Source organism: Tympanuchus pallidicinctus, unplaced genomic scaffold, assembly GCF_026119805.1.
Source record: "Tympanuchus pallidicinctus isolate F22 unplaced genomic scaffold, pur_lepc_1.0 scaffold36, whole genome shotgun sequence".
NCBI lineage: Eukaryota > Metazoa > Chordata > Aves > Galliformes > Phasianidae > Tympanuchus > Tympanuchus pallidicinctus.
This window is the reverse complement of record NW_026294754.1, coordinates 988,243-1,013,111: the sequence shown is the minus strand read 5'-3', so window position 1 is coordinate 1,013,111 and position 24,869 is coordinate 988,243. Positions and strand designations below refer to the sequence as shown.

The following is a 24,869-nucleotide window of genomic DNA, read 5'->3' as shown; positions in this document are numbered from 1 at the left end:
CAGTATTGCTCATGGTGCTGCTGGATGTGCAGCAAGCTGCTCATCTCAGGACTATTAAAAGCTTTGTCCTGAGTTGTTGAATGAGATCAGAGTGACCTGTGTGAAACTGGGTTGGTAGATAAAAACCGAATGGGCATTGCAAGGGAGGACTTGGGCTGTACCAAGCCTTGTGGGAGGGTGGGCTGCTGTCAAACCTGGCATTCACTGGCTTCTTTTGTGTTATATTTGCCCAATGCACTTGAGCATTTGTGTTGTTGCTCTTCGTGTTTATAAAATAACATCGAGATTGAATAGTCATGGTTTAATGGTTGATCCCACCTGCACTGTTCTCCCCCTAGTCTATGGTTCTGTAAGGCTACAGGGATGGAGGAGTTAACCCGTGTGGACAAAAAAATCCAAATTTTTTAGGCCAGATCTCCCCAGAGAGCTTCTCTTTTAATTCTCTTTTAAAGCTGCAACTTCAATTCTCTCTTGCTTTTTTTTTTTTTGGTTCCAAAAGCTGTTTGGAAAGGAATAATGTGTGGCAGACTGAAACGGGTACCTACAGTCCAGTATCTCAGGAATGCAGCGTGTGTGCTAATTGAGCATCCTGGAGCTTTCAGATGATGATCCCGCTGCATTTGCAGATGGACTCTTCCCTGCTCCCTGCTTTTTGGACAAGCTAGCTGGCAAATCTGGTTGTTCAGACCTACCATGTTTGCAGCCAGTGGCAGGCAATGCATTTTTAAAATCAAGGTTGATGGGTTGTGTGGGTTTGTTTTTTAATTTCTTTCCCCCCTTCTGGTGTTGACTGGATTTGAATAATTAATGTATGTTGTCTTGCTTCCTGTTTTCATTTCTGTGTGTAATGCTAACCAGCAGAGGTTTGAATCATTCATAGCCTGCTTTCTCCACCTCAAAGCAGTAGATGTCATGGGAACAGTGATTGTTTGGTATGGACTTTCTGTTTCTCTTTATTAAAACCATTCCTGGAAGCAGAAGTAAGTATTCAGCCCGTGATCTCAGCCAAGCAAAGATCTCTGGACAGATGGCATCCCTGTGGCAGTTCTGCTGGTGTGGTTTTATGAGCAGCATTGTGCTGTGCCTCAGTCTCTTCTACTGCTCAGAGGCAGGGAGGATGGGTGCTGCATTTCATCTTTTCCTGTCCTTTCTGTGCATGAATGCCCTTCTAATGGCATTCATGAAGTAGAGGGAATGCTTTTAGGCTTGCAGGTCGTGCCTTGTGAGATTCAGGGCATGTTGTGCATTTAGGAATGGCTTTTTCTGAACTCACATTGGAGTTGTTGCTCCTCCTGACCTAGCCTATGGAGGGCAGCCTGAAATGGATGGAGAAGCATCCTAAATCTAAGGGCTCCCATAACATCTGCCCATGCTGTGGTTCAGCAAGAGGACAAGGGCAAGAGCTTCACTTGATGGGCTATGGACCCTTCTCATCTGTATTTTCCTTTTCCAATCCCTTCCAAGCAAAATATTTTGACCTTCTTGGTTGTTTTTGGTGGATTTTGCTGCTTTATAAAACCTCCATCTGCCTTCTGGTAATGATTGACAGATGTGCTTTTTGGCTGCCCTTTTGCACTTGGAGGGCACTCAGGCCCTCTGTGCTGAGACAGGAGTCTGGAGATGCTGAATCAAGTACTGCTGATGGAGACTGGTGGAGATTCTTCAGAACTGGGCAATAAACTTGAACTCCTTGCATTACCCAGGCTGTTGGTGTTCCTGGAGGGACTTTTCTTTAGAAAGAAGAGTTGATTTTTGGTCCCTCTCCACTCATAAAATACACTTGTACCTTGTTGAAGCAATGCTAATTGAAAATGCTTTGGTGCATCCCATCAACTGTGGATGTGCAGCTTACTGTGGTGAAAATTCACGCCTTAACAGGTAGCTTTGCTGGTCATGCTGCTGTGAGAAGGTGGGATGTGTTTGTATCTTGAACTGGTTGATCTGGGGATACTGGTGGAAGCCCTGGCAGGAAAGTCCTTCCTGTACATGCTGACATGTGATCCCTGTTCAAACTCCCTCCCCAGCTTTATCAGTGGTTTCTTATGAGCTGAACTGCTTGACATCTTTCTCTGGGAGGGTATGACTGCTCCCTCATCTTGTGTTACTCCTTGGTCATGGCCCTGTCAAACAGCAGCACTGACTGTCATCATCTTTTCTTGCTTCAACTTTGTTCTTTCCCATGTTGTCACCCATTTAGATTGGCAGCTCTTTCGGTACATAGGAGTGTGTGATATAGCTCTTATCTCTGGAAGCCCCTGGTACGTCTCCATCAGGCTATAATGATGCTGACTGTGTCTCCTATCTCTAAACTTTTGCATTATAAAGCAGATGAAGCTTCACGTAGGGACTTAATGATAAACACTCTAGCTTTGGCATCCCTAAAGGAATGGTGGATCCAAGGCTTGCATAACACATGAGATTTATTATTGCTGAAGGGCAGCCTCCATTCACAAGCTCTTGGTTCTTTGGATGAATTGGATTTCTGCTTGAAAAATCAGAATTTACCAGCTTTGGCAGTGTTGTGTGGTATCATTTTTCCAGGTGTCTGGGCTGGAGGGAAGGGCTGGAGGAGATGGGTTTGGTGGGTTGATGGTTGGACTAGATGACAGCAGTCTTCTTCAACCTAAATGTTTCTGTGACTTGAAGAGGCAGTGGCTTCCCAGAAAAGTGGACTGCTGAAAAGCTCAAGTGCAGCACTTCTGGTTGAGATTGCCTTGCAATTCCTGTAAGCTAGCAAATAAAACACCTGGTTAAAGCTTTTAAAGACAGAGATGCTCTGTTTTCATCTCACGCAGCTAAAGCAGAAAGGAGTGGAAACTGTGGAGGATGTCCTTTGGAACTGAGTTCATGTAGGCTTTCTAATAGCAACAGCTGTGCTCTGCTAGGTTTTCAGGCAGTAATATGTGTCTTGATGGTAGGGTTGTTAATAGCTATGCATGAATTTTGTATTCCATGTCCTCATGTAATTATTTGTTGTTCTGGAACTTCAGGGTGCAGATCGTGGCTTTTTTGAAGAAATAGAACTGAACTCTGTGTGTCTTCTGCATTTCTGTCCTATTCCATCTGACAGCTGTTTCTGCCTGCGGTGTGTAGGGATGGCAGCCTGGGAAACTCGCATTGCAGGGACAAACCGAAGCAGACAAAAGCTGAAGGAGGGGAGATAAGAAGCAACTTGTGCTGTGACTAATGCTGAGTTTTATAAATAACGTGAGAAAAAAAATGGAGTGCAGGTGGGGAGGTGACCTCAAGCACGGAGGTGGCACAGAGCCTTGGGGCAGAGCACAAAGGTGTTCTGACTAGCAAAGAGCTCTTGTTTCAGACTGGATGTGTTTCTACCTCTGTCCTGTGTGTCCATCCCCAGGGGATGGAGACGTAGGTTGACTCCAGACAGCAAATCCTCTGCATGGATCCCTGAGCTGTGCTAAGTGCCATAGAGAGACATGTCCTGACAGGGCAAAGTTATGTTTTGACAGAATAAGAGGCAAAAGAGCTACAGATTCTGAATTCTGCAGGCACAACAGTAATGGTCTGGTGGGCAGCATCCAACCAGCGAGGTCTGTCTGTCTGCAGGATGCTCAGTGCTTGGTGGTGAAAGCCAGGACAAGGCTGCCCTAGGCTGTCTGCATGAAAATCAAAAGCTGGAAAGGCTGAGCTGTCTGTGCCCTTGTTGCAGTGTCTAAGCTCTGCCACAGTGTTCACAACACACACGACCTGTGCGCCCTGTGCATCGGCTGTGATGAAAAGTCACGTCAGCCCAGTTCTTAGAAGCTTCCCTCCATATGACAAGGCAATGGAAGGTTCCTAGATGGCTAGGATACATCTTTAAATCATGTCATGTGTTGAGGCAGCCACTGATGCATAGAATCATGAAGGTTGGAAAAGACCTCTAAGATCCCCAAGCCCAGCCCACCCCCACCATGCCCACTGATTGTGTCCCTCATCCCCACGGTTCCTAAAAGCCTCCAGGGACAGTGATCCTCCCCATCTCCCTGGGCAGTCCATTTCTGACTGAAAGAGCCTGGCTGCTCTTTCTGAGAATAATTTGTTCCTTATATCCAACTTGATGCCAGTGAGGATGTTGCTACCCTGAGCTGAGGCAGCTTTTTGCAAGATGTGGGTGCTGAGGATGCTGCATGCAAGGAAATGGTTGTCCAAGAAAGGGTGAGATTTGCACACATTCCACAAACACAACTTTGCATGCTCTGGACCGGCAACTGAACACTTTGCAAGCTCAGTGGCTGATGAGCATCATTCACAGAGCATGAATTATGTAGGCAGCAGCAATGTGTGGGGTTGCAGGTGTGTAGCAGTGCACAAGCAACCTGGAAAACCCTTGGTTGCCTTGGTGCTCCAATGGCAAATAGAGCAGCTTGGTCTTTTGGGGAGTGTTTGATGGAAAGGAGATTGGGTGGAAGCTGCATCTGTGCGAGTGCTTGCTGATATGTTTTGTACAGAGGTGGAAGGTGCTGTCTGCCTTTTTTGCACACACAGAAGTGTCAGCACCTCATCTGGGACTGTTTTGCAGGCTCCATAGGATGCTTGTGATGAACTGATTGTACCTTGGCTGGGTTTCAGCCTCACAGAGGTTGAACTCTGAACCAATTTTAAGGTTGTGCTTGTGGCAGGCAAGGCTCTTTGCTTTTCAGTCACGTATAGAGACTTCATCTGGGCAGCAAGTCAACTGTTCTTGTCCTCATGTGACTTTCCTTACTGATAACTCGTAGGAATGCCTTCTCTTTTGGAGATGTGGGAGAAGCAGCATAAGGAAACAGATCTTGCAAGCTAATTAAACTTCTCAGATTTATAGAGTAACAAGCTGGAGATACTGGCTGGGCTGGGAATAGATCTGATTATCATTCCTCCTCTCTCGGTAACCAGAGGGCATGGTTAATTATTAAATTGCTTGTTGAAGTATTGAAATATCCCTTGGAACTTAATTTCCTTTTCTCCCCCCTTTTTTTTTTTCTTTTTCCTTTTGCTGAAGGGCTCTCCCAGGACCTGATGGCTTTCTGATACGTCACTCCTGAGGGGCTGGCAGGAGCATGGTTAAACACCAACCACTGCAGTACTACGAGCCACAGCTATGCTTATCATGCCTGACTGGGATCTACGGCTGCCGATGGAAACGGTACCAGCGGTCACATGATGACACTACCAAGGTGGGTGAGAACCCAACCAGAAGCCTGGGAGCCAGAGGAGGACATGGGCAGAAAGTGCTGGGTGCTTGGGTTTTGTTGGCTTGGAGAGATTGTGGAGATCCGTGGTTCTGTGGCTGCATGTCTGGGAGAAGTCATTACCATAGAGCTGATGTGGCAAATGGACGTGGGGAACTGGTTGTGGTGCTCAGTGGGTTTGAGGCTTTAGGTATCTGGTTGTGGTGTTCAATGGGATTGAGACTGAGGTATCTGGTTGTGGTGTTCAATGGGATTAAGACTGAGGTACCTGGTTGTGGTGTTCAATGGGATTGAGACTGAGGTACCTGGTTGTGGTGTTCAATGGGATTGAGACTGAGGTATCTGGCTGTGGTGCTCAAAAGCAGCTGAGGTTTTAGGTATCTGTTTGTGATGCTCAGTGAGATTAAGACTGTGGGTGTCTGCTTGTGATGCTCAGTGGAGTTGAGGCTGTGGGCATCTGGTTGTGGTGCTCAAAAGGAGTTGAGACTTTACGTATCTGTTTGTGGTGCTCAGTGGGATTGAGGCTGTGGTATCTGGTTGTGGTGCTCAATGGGGTTGAGGCTGTGGTATCTGGTTGTGGTGCTCAATGGGGTTGAGGCTGGTATCTGGTTGTGGTGCTCAATGGGGTTGAGGCTGTGGGTATCTGGTTGTGGTGCTCAATAGGGTTGAGGCTGTGGTATCTGGTTGTGGTGCTCAATGGGGTTGAGGCTGTGGTATCTGGTTGTGGTGCTCAATGGGGTTGAGGCTGTGGGCATCTGGTTGTGGTGCTCAATGGGGTTGAGGCTGTGGTATCTGGTTGTGGTGCTCAATGGGGTTGAGGCTGTGGGCATCTGGTTGTGGTGCTCAAAAGCAGTTGAGGTTTTAAGTATCTGATTGTGATGCTCAATGGGATTAAGACTGTGGGTATCTGATGGTGGTGCTCAAAGGGGTTGAGTGTTGTGGGTTTGGCTAAATCTGTCCATATTTTCCCATTGGTGCTGGGGAGAATTCTGTTTTTAACTTGCTTTTCTATTGTAGATGTTCTTGTTCTGCCAGTTTGTGGAGGCTGCATTTCTGTGTAGTCTCTGGGCTCTGTGTGTGTGGACAATGAGAACTAACTGGGGATGGACCAGGGGGATGTTAGAGGTGACTTCACTCCCCTGAATAAATGCTGTTGTGAAGAGTTCTGGCAGAGGGAATCCAGGCAGTCAAGGCCAGACTCCCTGGTTGTTTGAGATGAGTCCCCACGAGACCTGATAAATCTGTGGGAAGGATTCTGAAACAAACTGCTGTCAGAGCTGTCACATCCCATCTTCTGGGTAATGGTTGTTGTGTTCTTCTGTGCTCTTGTGTTGTCTGGTATTCTTTTTTTTCCCGATGTGTGTGCATATTACATAAAGAAGGAAAAGAAGTCACAAATACAGCTTAAGTCTTGCTTGTTCTGGCAGTGGTCCCTGGGGATCCTTTTGTTGCTTTCTGAGGATTCAGTTTTGCTCCAGTGACAGTCAGCTGCTGTTTCACTTCTAAGTCAATAAGCAGAAATCTTTCAGGCAATGGAGTACTTCTCCTCTGGAGAAGAGGCTGAGGGAAAAACACGTGGGTGCAAGAGATCCCATGCCAGAGTGTTCCTGGTTCTGAATTGCATCGATTGCAGATGGTGCAGCTGGACTGGGAGCTCATGGCTTGAACAGAACAAATTTCCTTTTGTAAAGCAGAAATGTTTGGGCTGTTTTTTCTCCTCTCTTGGTATTGGAACACAGGCCATATGAGGAGAGGCTGAAGGAGCTGGGAATGTTCATCCTAGAGAAGAGGAGCTCAGGGGAGACCTCACTGCTCTCTATAACTTCCTGAAGGGAGGCTGCAGGGAGCTGGGGGTCGGCCTCTGCTCTCGTGTCATCAGTGATAGGAGCAGAGGGAACGGCTTCAAGCTACGGCAGGGGAGATTCAGGCTGGACATGAGGAAGTATTGCTTGTCAGAAAGGGTGGTCAGGCACTGCAATGGATGCCCAGGGAGGTGGTGGAGGCACCGAGCCTGGGGGTGTTCAAGGAAAGGCTGGATGTTGTGTTGAGGGACGTGGTTTAGTGGGAGCTGTTGGGAATAGGTGAACGGTTGGACTGGGGGAGCTTTGAGGTCTTTTCCAACCTTGGTGATTCTATGATTCTCAGCAATGGCTTTTCTGCTGAAGTTTCCTTTGAGCAAATGCTCAGGCGCATCCACACTGAAGGGTGTAGTTGTGTTTCTAAGATTTGGTCAGGAAAGCAGTGAGTTGTAATGTCTTGGCGTGCATGCACATACTAATTTAAATACTCAAAATGCCATATTCCTTATGTCTTATGAACCAGAACATGATGTTTCCAGGCTAAAAATCCACGGAAGAAAGCCTGCAATCGACTTTTATTTTTCATTGAAATCTGGCCGCTTGCGCCGGCTTCATTTTTAACCAGAAAATATCAGTGGCAATTTGCCAATTCTGCTTAGAATTACGTTTGTTTTTCTGGTGCTGGAGAAGGATTTGTGTTCGAAGCTGGGCTTAAAAAATATGTCCAGGTTCTCGAGTCTGTTTTGAGGTATGTGTGTGTCTCAACTTCCACTTTAGTGCCCAAAAAGGAGTAAACGTAGTTCTTTTGGGAGCAAGAGAAGAATGTCTTAATTATTTACATGTCTTTGGAGGTGTTCAGGGCCAGGTTGGACGGGCAGCCTGGGCTGGTATGAAATGTGGAGGTTGGTGGCACTGCTTGCAGCAGGGGGGTTGGAGCTTCATGATCCTTGAGGTTCCTTCCAACCCAGGCCATTCTATGATTCTGTGACCTACTTGCTATTGAGAACCAAGGAATGAGAGTACAAAGAATCTGTTCCCAGATTCAGAAAATACCATGTTGTAACCTTTACATGAAGGCTTTACCCAAAGGCATGGCACAAAGCTCTTCTATTGCCCTATACCCATTGCTATCGCAACTCAATCACTGCAAACCCAGAGTAGAGCCAGTTGTAGCGTAATGAAAAACCTAGAGTTACCTCTAGAAGGGCACGTATTCATACAATCTTTACTGCTGTGTAGGCTGTAGAAAGGCTCTCTGCATTCTATTTAGGAGATATGGCTTTCTAGAGCCTTCCCCCACCTATGACCCAACCTTGCATAGAGCATCCTTCAAATCTGCTGTGTGTGACCATGAATGTTTATTTTCTACTTGTGTTGCTGCTGAGCAGCCAGAGTTCTTAGGGATTCTGCTCCCCTTCACTCACATTTATGCAGATCAGGCTTGCTACTACACTTAAAAATTTACATGAAAATGTAAATTCTGTGCTTGAATGCCAAGTTGTTTGGTTTTTTTTGCTGGAATTGTGATGGTCTTTTGCCTTCACCTGACCCTTTGGGAACAGAGGACAGGGGCTGAAGGCACACGCCTGTGCACATGGCCTCCTTTTTTAATTAATTTTCATCAATTGCAAAAAAGTTCATCAGCTGCAAAATTCCATAATCCATTGCGTGGCTTTAGCTTTATTAGCATGATCCCCATTTATGGTTGTTGGGGAAGATCTGGACACATCAGCTTTGGCTTGTGGCTGCCAGGCATCCTTTTAAAGTTCTAAAGTTCAGACAGCAGCAAGGTAACTTGCAGACAATGCGATCCTCTTGATGAATTGCCAGCAATTAAACACGAGGCAGCACTGCTAATTGAACTCTGTAAACACAATGCTCCATAAGCAGCCTGTCTGCTTCACCCGAGATGACCCTGTGATGGGCACTGCGGTGCCAGAGCAGCTCTTGCTTCCAGAGTATCTTTTAGCATCTTTGATCATCCATCCAGAGCTCCTGCAGGGTCAGTGTCCACGTGGGAATTGTTGATGGATTGCATTACGTAAATGTGGAGTCAGGTCTGTCAGCTGATTTTGTGCTTCTATTGATTCCAGAGCCATGTTATTTCCACGCAGCAAATATCACGCCAGGGAAATCATCCTAGGCAGGACTAGGGAGAGATTCTGTGGGAGAAAATTGCCATGATAATTTTTGATCTATGCAGATAATAGAAGTAGCTACATTCATTGGCTGGCTGGTTTTTTGTTTTTTGGTTTTGTTTTTTTTTTGTGGTTACTAAATATTGAAGTCGTGGGTGTTTTGCAATACTGTTTAATTTGCTGTCAAAGGGGATAAAATACTGCTGCTGATTGCAAAGGGCTGTGCTGCCTGGCTACGGGCTTATCCTAGAATCAGAATGTTTGGGTTGGAAGGGACCAGCTCAGGCTGCCCAGGGCCCAGCCATGGCCTTGTCGCCTTCAGGGATGGGCACCCACAGCTCTGTGCAGCAGTGCTGTGGCATCATTGCCTCTGGCAAGAATTTCTCCCTAATGGCTGACCTAAATCTCCCCTCTTTTAGTTTAAAGCCCTTTCCCTGTGAATGATAACCATACACCCCAACCACGAACCCTTCTGGGTTACAAGTGGGTGATCAAAATGTAGCTGGGATCTTTTCTTGTCTTTCTCATTCACCCTGCAGCGTGGTTTCAGCATATATGCCATCTTTTTTCTGGTACACAAGTTGCCAAGGATGGGCAAGTGTAAGGGCCTAGTTTGGTACATGTAAAAGGAAGGTCCATCATCTGGGAATGAACCCCAGATCCCTGGATCATAGACTCATTAAGGTCGGAAAAGGTCACTACAATCATCTGGTCCAATCATCAACCCATCCCCACCACGCTCACCAAACCACCGGGAAGCTTTCAGACCCTGGTAGCTGAAAAAACAGGATTTTTGTTGTGATTTCTGCTCTTCAGTGCCATCTACCACACATTTAAATGGGGTCTTTTGGATGCATTCAAGGCCAGGCTGGATGTGGCTCTGGGCAGCCTGGGCTGCTGGTTGGCGACCTGCACACAGCAGGGTTGGAGCTGGATGAGCATTGAGCTCCTTTGCAGCCCAGGCCATTCTGTCATTTTATGTGGATGCCCCATCTGAGTGAAAGGAGCAGTGCTAGTGATGAAATCCCACATAGGCAGAAATCCCAGTGCTTTCTAGATGCCCAAATCCTCAAGGTGTGAGAGTGAGTGTCTAGTAAACCACATCCTTATTAAGAACCTGAAAAGACAGTGAAACTGGATCTAAGGAGGTGCAAGACCAAGTGCAGGAGTGGATTTCTTTGGTGGCCAATGAAGTGTTCCGTTTGAAGGGTTGGAGTTTGGACATAGCATTAAGGTTTTACTGTCCTAAAATCAGGACTTACTAAGAATCCAGCATAAAAAATAATAATAATTAAAAAAAAAATCTATGCCTTTGCTGGGGGAAATATTGAGAAGTTTTAGGAACACCCCCCTGGGGCTGTTCTGAATCTCTCTCCATGCAACTTGTGGCCATCACCTCTCATCCTATCATTCATTGTGTGATCTTGAAGGTCTTTTCCAACCTCGGTGTTTCTGTGATTCTGTTACAAACTTCCACCCTCTCCACTCCTCCAACACAGCTTTCTTAACTGGAATTTAGTAATTGTGACATCCCAAGTTTATCTTGTAGTGTGAAGTGATATAAGTCCCTCTACAGGCTTAATTCTTACTGTGTTACTGGGCAAACAGAGGCATAGAAGCCAAACTGGTCAGTGATGAGTTGTTCATTCACCCAGACTGGGTGAATGATGAATCCCAGGAGGCATGGAGTCACAGAATCACCAAGGTTGGAAGAGACCTCCAAGATCACCCAGTCCAGCTGTCCCCCTACCATCAGTATTTCCCTCTAATCCTAACATGGATGCTTCCATTATCTCAATACTTGTGAATATGCTTAGGGGCTTCCCAATGGCTCTGGGTGCTGTCTGTTGGATTTGAGGACAGGATCTCAGCAGCTTCTGGCACGGGGGCTGATGCCATCAAGAACTGCAGCTACCTTGGGTCACAGATATGTTTCCTGCAGGTGAGGCACTGGCACAGGTTGCCCAAGGAGGCTGTGGATGCCCCATCCCTGCAGGCATTCAAGGCCAGGCTGGATGTGGCTCTGGGCAGCCTGGGCTGCTGGTTGGTGACCTGCACACAGCAGGACTTGGAGCTGGATGAGCGCTGTGGTCCTTTGCAGCCCAGGCCATTCTGTCATTCTATGATTCTGTGATCCAGGCTCTGGGTAATGTTATAAATGGCCTGTGGGTAGCCTGACCTTTTTAGAGGTGATTGAGTAGCTCTTACAGCAATGGCTTGAAAACTTCTAATGCTTTGCTGTTACTGCTTTATTCAGAACCTTTGAAGTGGTCCATGCATGAACTCCTTGCAATAAACAGCCAGACCAGCCCCCTGCATACACAAAGGTGCCTTGTGTCTTTCCCAACATTATGGGCCTCCAGAGTTTTATTCAGATGGTGGCATTTCCTTGTTACAGCTGCCAGATGTGCTCCCTCCAACACTTTTTTCTTTGTGTTGCGCTAATTATCTGGGTGAATAATTACGTTGCTGGAGCTCATTATTCCTTCCTCCCTCCTGCTTGCTCTTGTGCATTTTCAGGACGGTGTAGCAGATGCTGCTGATGCTCTCCTTTGTGTAGCTGCTGTGTGCATGGTGTTGAGTTAAAAAAAAAAAGAAAAAGATTAAGTAAGGTGAGCTCAGCATCAGTGATTGTCAGTAGGTTTTTTGCCCTCTTATCATAGAATCATAGTGGCCTACGTTGGGCAGGACCTCGGAGATCATCCAATTCCAACACCCCTGCTGAGGGCAGGGCTATCAGCTCAGGCTGCCCAGGATCCCATCCAACCTGGCTTTGAATGCCTCCAGGGATGAGGCACCCACAGCCTCTCTAGGCAGCAGTGCCAGCACTCACCACTGAGTAAAAGAATTTCTTCCTAACATCCGACCTAAATTTCCCCTCCTTTGGTTTAAAGCCATTCTCCCATATCCTATCACTATCTGTCCATGTAAAAAGTTGCTCCCTCTCCTGCTTAGAAGCTCCCCTCAAATACTGGAAGGATGCAGTGAGGTCTCCCTGGACCTTTCCTTTTCCAGGGAACTCAACCCCCAACTCCCTACACTCAGCCTTGGGGAACCTCACTGGTTCTCAAGTGCCCACTTTTGGAGGCTGCCCAGGTCCCTCGGGATGCCATCCCTCCCTTCTGCTGTGTGACAGCCCTTGGTGTCATCAACAAAATGCTGAAGGTGCACTGATCCCACTGTCCACATCATTGATAAAGATACTGAAAGTCCCAAAGTGGCCATTGGTGGACCTAGTTTTCATCCTGGATGTTAGTGAAAAGCAAATTAGAATCAATAGCTTAAGATAGGTCTCAATAGTTGATGTGAATGTGGCATGGGTGGACCAGTAGATCCAAGGGCTGGTGGACAGCTTTTGTCTGTGCAGGAAAAGGAGCCTTTGGGCAGCTGAGGATGGAATGGGAAAGAAAGGTAGGGACAAGCTGGGACAAAACTGGAGGTCACTTTCTCCTTATATTCAAGATTTGTAGAATCACAGAATATCCTGGGTTGGAAGGGGCTCATAATGATCTTCAAAGCCAACTCCTAAGAAAGCTCCACGTTTCTTGCTGTCCTTAAAGCAGCAGCCAGAGGAGGTAACTTATGTGTATTTTCTTCTATTTTTTCCTTTTTACCTTTGGTTTGCAGACAGAAGCTGGCTGCCCGGGCTGCCCAGGAAATCCACTATGTGTTATCAGGGGGTTTTGCCAAGCCTTTCCTAAAAAGTATTCAGAAAGTGATGACTCTATGCTCGCTGTGCTCACCCTGGGGGGAAGACAGGCTGGAAGCAGGTAGGGTCGGTGCCTTGGAGCTCTAGAGGATAAGGACTGCAGAAAGAGGATTTATTAAAGGCGGTGAGGACCCAGATTGGTAACCTACTGCTGTGGTGAGCTGATGGAGAGAAGAGCTGGGGCTGATGGAGAGAAGGGTTGGAGTTTGATGCGGGTTTCTGGATCAACAGATGGAGGGGAGAGGAGGAAAGCGCAGCCCACTGTGTTGCTCTCTGTGCTGGGAAAGCTGATCAGAGACTTAGGAGCTGTGGCTGTTGCCAAAATGGCAAGAAGAATGACTTCGGGTGCTGTGCTTTAGATGAAGGCATGTTCACCTTGACTGCTTTATTCACGATTTTTGTCTGAATTCCTCCTCGGATGTTCAGCTGTGCTGGTGTTTCCATGACGATCACCCAGGTTTTTTTGGCACTCAGAGCAGAAGCTCAATGCATCTGTTGCTTCCTGATGCAGTGTGTCCCACCCGAGGTCCTGCAGTGCAGGTTTGCTGAACATACGACTGCTTAGTGGGTTTTATGGGGGCTATAAAATGCCAGAAGAGCTCTGTTTTGCCCTCTGACCAGTTATGCGTGCAGAATCACAGAATGATGCACAGAATAATTGCTTTGTGCAGATGTCCTGGTTAGCATATGTTGCACAAGGGTAAGGATGTCGAGTTATGGCTCATGGACAGCTGAAAGTGCTGTCTGAAAAGCAATGCAAGGTGTCTGAAATGTGCAGATGTGGGATGGGCAATGTGGGGAATATCAAATACTTACAACGCCTCTCTTCTCCTTCAAAGCATTGAGAGCTGCTTGTGTAGCTGCAAGACAGTATAAATTAGTTATCAAAGCATTCTTAATGAATTGGGTGTTCGCTGTTGAGCCTTATTCCCTTCAAATAAAATGGTAATGATTCCGGATGGTCCATCTGCTCAGAAACATCACGTGTCTTTGAGCTGAGGCTTCTGATGGCTTTCTTTTTTTCTTGTTTCTTTTGTAAAATGATGAAGCTGTGAGAAGAATGTGGAGCTGTGATCCGTCATCGTAATGCATTGCTGTGCTGTGTCTGTGCAACGTGTATTAATTCATTTCAGAGTGAAATACTCTTGTAATTCCTACTTGGCAGGAGTTGTGAAATGACCTGAGCAGATGAGCTGAGCCACATTGGTGTGATCTATCTGTGGGCTTTAGAGCTGAGACTTTGCTGTGTCTTTAGTGCTAATCCCCTGATGGCCAAAGGTCACAAAAATTGCTTGCCTTGCTGAAAGCTGCTGTTAGAGGAAAGGTGGATTCGCCCTTTTGGGTACAATTTCAATTTGTTAATGCTCATGACTGTAGGACCAAAGATGTGAGTGCTCTTGATGAAAGATGCTCTTTCATGCCTGTTTGATTCTGCTTTGGTCCCTAAGGCATCGGGTGGTGGTTTCTGCAATAGCATTCGGCCAGTGATCCAGAGCTGAATCTCCATGAATTAATACATGAAATGATGTTGGAGTGATGGGCTAAATGCAAGAAAATCCAATTGTTGGATTACATATTGATTTTTATTTTTTTTTAATTGTTTCTCTTCAATGCTTGCAGTCAAAACCAAAACACTCCTGTTCTCAGCACTTGAACATCCTTTAAATACCCCCTTTGAGCTTTTCATTATACGGGAAGGCTGTAATGTGACACAGGGCTGGGGGAGGGATGGGGTCAGGGTGCTCCTGGCTGCACGTTGCCGTATCACCCTGCCCACATTGCAGGGTCTTCTGCTGAACTCCCTTGGTTCTGTCCTCTTTGCAGTTGCATTGTCCTGTAGGAATTATACTGCCTGTTTCAGCCCCACTGAAATCAGCCCCATGACATCAGTTTCTCTGTGCTCTGGGAGATACCCAGGTACTCAGGAAAGATGCAAACCTCTCTTGGCACCGCTCTCCTGGCATCAAGAGCTCTCCCAGGAGCATGGACACTATTAATGTGTCTTCTTGGCAGTGTTGTAGGATTCAGCTGCTGAAATGTGTTAAAAACTTCATCAGCAGTGGAAATGCTTTGTAAAGGAGTGAGACTTCTTTTAGTCTGGATAGATGGAAGTCCCCTGGTTGGCTGCATGGAGCAGAGAGGTGCCCTTGTTAAGATATCAGATGATTCTGAGTAGGATGGGATCCACAGGGATCATGGAGTCCAACCCCTGGCCCCACAAAGGACCACCCTAAATTCAAACCCTGTGTCTGAGAGCATTGTCCAAATGCTCCTTGAACTCTGGCGTGACAGACTCATAGCAGCTGGGACTCAGAAACTGTTCTTAACCCACTTGAGCTTGCTTGCTGTTGGGTCCTGTATCCTCAGACAGTAAGGCTAGTGCTGAAGCCATTGGCTGCTTAGAAAGTCAAACCTGCAGAAGACCACTGTTGGTTGTATCTGTTCATACCATGGATATAAAGCCCAGAAAGCCGATATATTTATGACTGACCAAAAGCCCAGTCTGCTGGGCTGCACTGTAAACAGAATCTATTGAATACAGTTCCAGCCTTCATGGATTTAGGTTATATTTTTCCCCAACACCACCCTTCAGTGTAAAGGAGTCACCAGTGATTGCAGATATTGTGGCTTCTGTAAATTGCCTGTAAAGGTTGTTTCCTACTCCAGTAATGCTTGTTTGAAGGATGGTAAATTCCAAGCCCCAGGGAAGCAATGGGGTTTGACTTGCTGCCTGGTGCTACCACTGCTGTCAGGTGAGGGTATTTCACTAATGCTAATTCTCAGGCTTAGTCCCCATGCGAGCAAAATGCTGGTGGGAGGGAGTCTGCAGAACCCATTGGCTGTGTGTCTGACTTTGGATTAAGGGGTAAGATTGAGTGATTAACGTGCCCTATGATTTATAATGCTTTATTGGTGTCGAAGGTTTTTACTGCACAGAGTCTTGCAAAATGTGTTCCAGGCTATGGATGGCCAGCACTGAGCTGGAGCTGCAACTGGAGAAAGGGGACAGCAAGGCAGGGGGAAGATATGGGAGAAGAGATAGGGAAGGGGGATCTTTGAGACCTGGCTTCTTGCAGCAAACCCTATGCTTTGCTAACAAGAGCAGGTGGCTGTACAATTTGGGTTTCACCAGGGCTTTTCTCTGATATCCTTTCTATCTAGAGGTGGTGATGTGCAGTCAATCTTGCAAAATCTTCACCTGTTGGAAGGATTCTAGCTGGGAGATGAGGTTGGGTGCTCAACCAGCGCATTGCCTTGTATGGGAGAACTTCCTCAGCTGTCCCTGTAAGTGTCCTCAGGCAGCAGCAAGTGTTGCACTGGGTGAAATCACACACTTTGTGTTTTGTTTTTGAGCTAATGCTCAATAGAATCAGTAAGGATGGAAAAGACCCCTAAGATCATCCAGTCCAACCAGTGACTCCTTACCACCATGCCCGATCAGGCTGTGGGATTCAGCAGACTTGTGCTTTGCTATGGAAGCTGATGAGGCCAATTAATGTCATGTCAATTCCCTTAAATGCATGTTTTACTTTTCTTTGTGACTGTTTTTCTTTGCATAAGCAAATAATTCACTATTTCCGTCCAACACCTGTGAAAGGACTGGGGAATTCCAGCACTTGCAGTGAGGAAGGTAGAGTATTTACTGAAGGCTTTCTAAAAGCAGGAAGAAGTATCAATTTCTTCTTGCTTTGCAAAAGAACTAAATATATTTTCCCTCTCAGCCGTGTAGCTGCCACCAGATTTAAGCTTTTAAAATTGAACTGGAAATACCTTTTTCAAAAGAGGCAGTGGGAATGATACTCCTGCCAGCACAATGATGGATGCCAGCATAAGCCTTGTTGTTTGTAGCTGCACTATCACAGGTTGATTGGCTGTGCCACTATTTACATGGAAGAGTTTGTCCCTTCTCATGAAGACAGCAAGTGCTGTAAGTGAAATGTTAATAGAATCATGGAAGGGTGACTGGTTGGCCTGTTCTGTGTGAAGCCCTGTCTGATCTCAACAGGGATGGCAACAAATCAGGGTTCTTTTCCAGAGGACTCTGTCTTATCCTTATTCAGAGGGAAGCAAGGATGACTTTGCTGCCTTTCAGTTGAGCTCAAGTGATTTCCTTTATTTTTTGGCTTTGAACTTCCTTGCCTGCCAATTATCAGATCTCTTCTCCTGGTGCCGTTCTCTGATTCCCAGGTGTCCTGGAGGAGATCCAAGGACGGAGCATAGAAAGGAGAAAGACTCTGCCGTGTGTCCTTGCTGGGTTGCTGAATGTTTGTGTATTAGCTGAGAAAAGAGGTTTTGTTTTTTCACCTCACATAGGAAAAAAAAAAAAAACAACAAAACAACTTCATAAAATTACTTACAAAATTACTTCAGTGAAATCTGATCAGAGGTGCCTGTGGGTCCAAAATGACCACAAAAATTAACCAGATGAGAAAGAAACCTGGCACCAAAGTGAAGAATGAGTGGAACGGAGGAAATTAAAGGAGTGGGATTAGCTTGTGTGGGATTTTCCCTTGGTAAGCATGTGCTGAACCACAGAATGGCTTGGGTTGGAAGAGACCTCAAGGTTCATGAAGCTCCAACTCCTCTGCTGCAGGCAGGGCTGCCAACCTCCACATTTAATACCAGCCCACACTGCCCAGGGCCCCATCCAACCTGGCCTTGATGTATTGAATGGTGGAACAAGTGGAAGTCGTAGGATTAGATGGGGATCCTGCACACCTCCCCCTTCTTCCTGCTGCTGTGTGAAATGCTGATGGGAGCTAAGGCTACATTCCCATTGGGGGTTGCTGGTGACAATGTGTTACATATTTATAAGAACAGTTGACTTTGGCTCTGCTTTCATGCTTGTTTTAAATGGCTATGGGATAGCAGCCTTCAGGGGAAGTGAATAAAGAAGGTCAAGGGATTGTAGTGCTGAAGAGGTTGAGCTTCCAGTGAAGCCGTGAGCGGAGAAAGGGATGGTGGTGTCCTGCAGCTATATTTTGTCTTAAAGGCAAATATTGATGTCCATGGTATGTGTGTGTTTGGGTCTGAGTGCTCCACGAGGGAGGCAATGCTTCGCCAGCAGGAAGAAAGACACAGTGATGGATGTGAGGATGGTGGGCAGTGCTGTGCATTGCAGCTCGATGGGCTGTGCTGCAGCGTGTTGCCAAGATTAAGGTGAGAAGGCTTCAGTTGAGACTGCCCAGTGTTTATTGCAACTAATTTCTCTGCCCGAAAAAGCACACACTGTCCTTCAGCCTCATCCCTCTGGTTACAGATTGATGAAGAATTGAGAAGAAAAAGCTTGGGAAGAGTAAACTTCCTATGGAACAAGCAAAGCAGTTCCTTTTGAAGAGCTGCTGCCATGCTGTGTGCTAATGAATGGTGAGAAGTGTCTGTAGAATGAGAAAAAGGAGAGCTATGGCATTATTCTCACCTCTCCTTTAATAAAAGTGCTGTCTCTCTGCTGTTGATAACTGACTTCGAGGCAGTGTAGCTGAGGACTGGGGTATTCTTGTACACTATTTCCATACCTGATCTCATTTTATATGTACAGATGCAGAAAATGAGCATCTGGGAAGAGTGGGGCGAGGAGAATGGAGCTATGAATGGGGCTAAGAAATCTCTTCTCTCTGTCTTGGCACCTGGGCCATGACCATAAACCCAGTTTATACCCAATAGCACAGGGTAGGCATACACCCAACCACTCCAGGTTCTATATACCCAAAGCATCAGCGGCTTTTCGACCTCCCATCCAGTGCGTAATCTGGATCTGGGAAACCTCCTTGGAAAAGATCTTGTGGTTTCCTGGAAAGCTTCCACAACTTGGCACTTTTTTGGAAGGTCGTACTGAAAAATCCCAGTGTGCTGTTTTCTTTTGAGCTGACTTCTCTGAAAATTAAGTTTCTTGGCAGTTGAGTGTGCAGCTCTCCTCAAAAGTAATATATGCAGCTCTAAATGAGGCACATCTCACCACGTCTGAAGGCAAGTTGTAACTGCATTCTGTTACAGTCGTGTGCGGATTTATTCGAGGTGAGCTTGCAGATTCTGGTGCTGCATTCTCAGTGCTTTTTAGGGGTTTTGATGCTGTCTTGCAAATTACCATCATCCCATACTCCTTGGCCTGAAATTTTGGGGAGAGGGTCAAGCATTGGAATGGGGAACTGGTGGAGTTCCTGGAGGTGTTCCAGCACTGTGGAGACGTGGCACTGAGGAACATGGCCAGCGGGCATGGTGGGATGGGTTGGGGTTGGGTTTGGGAGACCTTGGAGGGCTTTTCCAATCTTCATGATTTGAATTTTGAATGCAGTTGCATGTCCTCAGTGACCTCAGGAAATATTGCAGAAGCAGTTTTGTAACAGCCGTCTTTGTTTGCATGGGAAGGCGTGATTTTTGCTTGAATAGACTCTAACAATTCTTTGCAAAAGTGAATTGCAAAAGTCTGTGTCTCCTTAATTTACTGCTGTCTAGGATCCTCAGTCTCCAAGACCACAGAATATCTTCTGGGAAAGCGTATCTGGAAACCATGCCTACCAATAACACAGTATTCAACTAAGGTGATGACATTCAGTGGCATTTCTTGTACAGAAGTCGGGCTAGATGATTTAATGGCCCCTTTGGTTTTTAAAACGTGTACATGCTTTATTTTGTGATGTAAAAAGCTTCTAAATTGAGGGCAGAGGTTAGCTTGCCAAATACATCGCAGCTGTTCATCCTAATTTGGAAGGGGAGGCTGCTAGAAATGCTGGAACAGGAAGGCTTGGAAACTAGAATGCTTTTGCATATTAATATCTTTCTGCCTTTAATACAGATGTTCACATTCATGCCTCCTGTTCTGGGAGTCTGGCCAAGTTTCTGCACAGAGTAACTGCACACAGCTCCGGGTCCTGTCCTTCACCCCCACATCATCCCAGAACAGGTACAGCCTGAGATTAATTTCCCGTTTGGAGTTTCCAATCCGTTTATTAATAAATGAAACACGTGGCTGGCTTTTGCATGAAAGGGGCAGATAGAGCTTATTTCCCTACAGGGCAATTGCTCTTTGCAGTTTGCAAAGTCGTCCCGTTGAATTAAGAAGTCACCACAAAGGGAAACTCCTGGCCTTGCGTGCGTTGTCTCAGCGACGGTTGTTGAGGGGATTTATTCTGACGGTTGGGGCTGTGGCTTCTTCCATGTCTACCAGCAAAAATACAGCATGGTTTTGTTTCTGATGCTGTGGTTTTTTCACATCTTATGTGCGTTTGGTCCCAGTTGTGATGGCTGTATCTTTTAGGAGCAGGGCAAACACCTTCTCCTCTGCCCAATCCGTGCACTCTGTCCCACGCTCTCAGGAAACTGCAGTTTGGATCCAGCAAAACATTCAGATGACTGCAAAATTTCCATACTGCGGGAGTTCAGTGATGTTTAACGTGGGATTTTTCCTGAATGTCCATGATGTCTCATCTGAATTGATTTGATGACCACTCACCCACCCAGTTTTGGTCTTGGTTGGAAAAGACCTCTAGGATCACCAGGTCCAACCATGAACCCATCCCCACTCAGAATTGTAGAATTTTGGAATCATTGAGGTTGGAAAAGACCTCTAAGATACGCCTGCTTTGAGTCCCCATCAGGTCACAGGAGAGATCCAGCCATAGCCAGCCACTCCAGACTTCTTGGTTGCATGGAGGAGCCAAGAAATCCCTCCAGAATAATAATGCAGGCGACCAGATTCTGATCTGCAGCCAAGGCAGTGAGAGGACACCTCTTCAGCAAAGGCTAGCTGAAGCTAAAAAGCTCACAGCAAAGATGGGTTATAATGATGGGTTTGGGGTTGTTCTTGTGAGCTTCTCTCAACGGATGTTGAGTTTTCCCAATGAAAATTGGAGCAAATACCCAGAGTACCTGCCAGGGTAGCTGCCAGACCAGCTCTGCCTCCTGACCCCAAGGTCTGCGCATCTGGATATAAGAATGTATAAGGGTGTGTGAAATATTGATACAAGATGCTGCTAACCTCAGAGCTTGGCTAGAGCTACTGCAGCCTCATTGCTGCTGGGCTCTGCTAGCAGACTCTCCTGCTGCAGTGCTGTGCTGTGCCATTTGCTGCAAGTTCCCCTTGCTGCCATCTGCAATTCAGTACTCATCCCAATAAATTTGGGCAGGGAGGGAAACATTGCTGTGCAAACAGGACCAAACTAACTAATGAGAGTAAATCCTTGGCCTGTAGGAATGCCCTCTGCTTAATTCTGCAAACAAGATCAAGCTGGCTACATTCCAGCAGAGCACAGCCCATTCTCTTCCTTGGTTTCCTGTTGTGATGGAGAAGCATGGCAGCCCACAGCCATCTGATTTAAGACTTGTTTGCGTTCTGCTGTCCTGCACTTCCCAATCCTCTCAAGTGTCATAGGGGTGAGAGTGAAATGAAGCCATGCAAGAGATGAGCAAAGGTGGGTTGGTTTCTGGCAGCCTTGAGGTTTGGGGAGAAGAACTTAAAGTTGTGTGAGGATGTGGCTTTCCTGGCATTTGTCTTGGGTGAATCACAAAGCAGTTGAGACGTCTGCCAGCTCATCACTGTACAGACAACCTGGCTGCTTGTGGGGTGTCTGCAGGGATCCTGATGTCCTCAGCACTGAGGTGATCAACTTGGACACCAGAAACGCTTGTGTTCCTATGAACTGGGGAGCTCTTTGTTAACTCATTGGCTTGCTTGAAAAAATAAACAAATGGAGCAAAGCTTAAAAATAGAGTTTATTCACTGGTGGCCATGTGTAGAATCATAGAATCATTAATGTTGGAGAAGAGCACTCAGATCATGTAGTCCAACTGTGTAGTTGAACTAGGATTGGTCTGCCTTTCTGCCTTGACTTCCTCTTGAAAATTATAAATCTTGATTTTAGTGGTATTTGAATACAGACTCCTTCTCCTAGTTGTTTCTAGATCTACTGCTGGGCTCCTAAGTGTGATTTCAAGGGTCTAGGTGACAGTTGGAGATGTACAAGGAGAAGCTGGGCTTGTCTGTGACTGGAGGTTTTAATGGGCTTTTTAGTGACTGATATTTGTAGCTCATCTCAAGCTTGAAAATGTTCATCCCTTCATGCCACCTCTACAATGAGCTTTTAGTGGAGGAGAAATGATGAACTGGTCTGAACCCATCATTTATCATCTCCTTGACATGTGGTTCTGAGCCTTTCTTTGGCAGCATGCCTATTTGCACGTGACATCAGCCAGCACTTGAGAATCAACTGACTTCGTTGCAGTCAAAAGAGGCTCGTTTTCAGGAACAGTTATGGGAGGGGAAAGAAAATAAAAAGCGTGAAACTTAGCTTTGTTTGAAGTCTTCTCAACTTGGAACGTTCTGCCTATTGAAGGTTCAGTCACTAGTGGTTGACTTGTGTGCTTTCCTGAAGCTCGCTGACCAGTTGTAGAGCCAAAGCTTTGTTTCAGGGGCTGCTACTCTCAGATGAAAGGTGTGGTTATTCAAGTTTCTTTCTATGTGCCAAAGGCTGCTTATGCTTAAAGGAGTGCAGCTCTGACATCTTTGCTTTGTCTCTTGGGTGCTGGGTAAGGACCATGTGCAGTAGCTGTTGATACAAAGGTGATGTGGATGGAAGTGTGGTGCTTTTAACCTCAAACTGTGTGAAAGCCTTCTTCCTAAACTGGAATTCCCAAAGTCCTAAAACTCTTCTCAACAGGCTCAAACCAGTGGGATATTTAGCAAAGGGAGATCACGTGGAGCTGGGCTTCTCTCCTCTTTACCCAGCAGAAAGATTCATAGGATCCCAGAAGGGCTTAGATTGGAAATCAGACTGAAAGCAGCCCTTGTGGTCATGATGCTTAGGGCGTTGCTTTTTTTGGTGTAGTGCAAGAGTCTGGTGGCATCAGCCCTGTCACAAGGCTGAACGCTGCAGGTTAACAGTGGAGGAAGAGCACGCATTGACTTCTCCAGCTGCCCGGACTGCTGGTTTCACCGCAAAGCTGTTTCATTTGCTAGCTGTTGTCTCTTGTGGTCTATTTTGTGTTGATTTTCTTTCTTGTTTTCTTTTTTTTTTTTTTGGTTCAGCTATGCTGGCCTCTCTGGAAAAGCAAACCACCTCCTGGTTCCTCTAATTCAGTACACGCTGCTGCTATGTCTTGCTTAGGGTTTGCTTAACAAGCCTATCTTGTAACCACTTACACCACCGCAGAGCTTGAGCAAACCACACTGCTGTGAGCTGTGCTGTGCTGGAAGGTCAAGAGCTTGAAGCTGAGCAGGGTGTGCTGGGGTTGGTTTTAGCTGAGTGATATCTGAAAAGGATATCTCATTCCATTGCTTCTCTTCTTGAGGTCGATGAGAATTAGTGTGCATGTTTGCAAGGGTTATTAGCAGGGCAGCCGGGTCTGAATGAACACTTTTATTGCATTTGTCTGCTGCCATCTGGGGTTCCTGCTTCTTCAGCAAGAAGTGAATGATAAATGGCACAATGCAAAATGAAACTAGTCTGGATGCTGTTCTTAATGCACTTCAGTGTTGGCTAAGTGTGGCACTGCTGTGGTTATAATGGACTGTTGTATGACACACAGACCCCAGCACCCACATTATAGCCGTGATGGTTGACTTCTTTAACATTCAGCCCTTGAGAGGTAAAATGAAATCAATCCTGCAAGCAAAGCTTCTTCCCTCTTTCCAGATGGACGCCGGCTTTGGGTACTCAGCTGCTGCTGAAGCCTGTGACTTCATTTGGTTTCCCTCCGGCAGTGCACTGAACCCATTGAAATCTCTTACAGGCAAAAAGAAGAAAATCCCTTCCATATGTCAAGTATTAGAAAAACACATGATTTTTTTGACTTGCACAAAGCGTCCCGTTGTCTGACAGATATGGAAACAAGTGCACTCTTGTTTCTGGGAAGCTGAGCTCTGACCTAACACTGATAAGTCTGACATGTCACTGTCTGCTGTTTCAGATGGTCTCTGTTCGCGTTAACTGGGCATATGGAGGCTGGGCAGGGCTCTGATCTTATCATTTTTCCCCTTAAAAAAGAGAGACTTCAGTATTCTCTGCTCTAAATCTCTTACTGTAGTCTTTCAGGTCACTGGATTGCCCCCCCAAAGACAGGGGAGAAAGCATTTTGTGTGTTAGCTTGTTCAGTGGCTTTTGTTAACAGATGTCTTTGCCCTCTGGATTCCCCCAGACTAATAAATCTGTGATCGATGGGGCAGTGCCTCCTGAGGCCAAGTGCAAATGCATGGAACTTGCCAATTGAGTCAGACCACAGATTACATTGCCCAGCATCCTGTCTCTGCAGGAGCACAGCAATGGGTGCTTGAGAGGGGCAGCAATCCTCCTATTTGTGCTCTGTGCTTCTTTCTTCTCTCTCTTGACCTCTAGCAAGTGGCAGCTATGTGCAAAGTGGAGTGTTGCTTGTGCTCAGCTGGAGTGGTGTTGTGCTCCAGAATTGCTGTAACAGGAAAATGCATCATGGTCTGAAAAATGGTCCTTGGGTCCCTTGGAGGGGTTCCTGAGAAAGTGGGAGCCTGCATTGATCTGGACTGGGATCTTCATTACAGGTCTGCAGTGCTTGCAGTGAGGGATGCTGCCTGGTGATGAATAATGGGATGAAGCATGAACCTGGTGGTCTCTGGGTGTCTTTTTCTTCCCACTGCAGTGGAATGGTTAGTTTGGCCAAGAGGAAGGTGAGAAGGAGAAAAACAGGGACTTAGATGGGAAAGGGAAGAATAAATGGGGTGGGAAAGTTCAGACAGAGCTGCAGCAGAAGCTGTTGGAGGTGCTGGCAGAGGTGGTGCGTCTCGTGCTCTCAGTGATCCCACATTCTGGGGTCTTTGTCACTGTTTGTTTTGTTTCTAAGTCCTATCAGCTCCCATTAGCATTTCACACAGAAGCAGCAACAAGGGGGATGTGTGCAGGAGTCCCCATCTAATCTCATGACTTCCACTTGTCCCGTCACTCAAGCACATCAAAGCCAGGTTGGATGGGACCCTGGGCAGTCTGGTCTGGTATTAGATATGGAGGTTGGCAGCCCCTGCCTGCAGGAGAGGAGTTGGAGCTTCATGATCCTTGAGTCTTTTCCAACCCAAGACGTATAGAGAGGA

General features: G+C 46.4%; 1 protein-coding gene across 9 annotated transcripts in view; it reads left to right on the top strand.

Moving 5' to 3' along the window:
* GDPD5 (glycerophosphodiester phosphodiesterase domain containing 5) overlaps positions 1 to 24,869 on the top strand; it is a 364,359-nt gene that overhangs the window by 63,572 nt on the left and 275,918 nt on the right. For all 9 annotated transcript variants that reach the window (XR_008210304.1, XR_008210303.1, XM_052699314.1 and 6 more), the window contains one exon: positions 4,985 to 5,159. Coding sequence is in view for 7 of the 9 variants with exons in the window: in XM_052699314.1 (XP_052555274.1) it covers positions 5,043 to 5,159 (117 nt within the window). In the remaining 2 variants the exon portion in view is untranslated. The remainder of the gene's footprint in view (positions 1 to 4,984; positions 5,160 to 24,869) is intronic.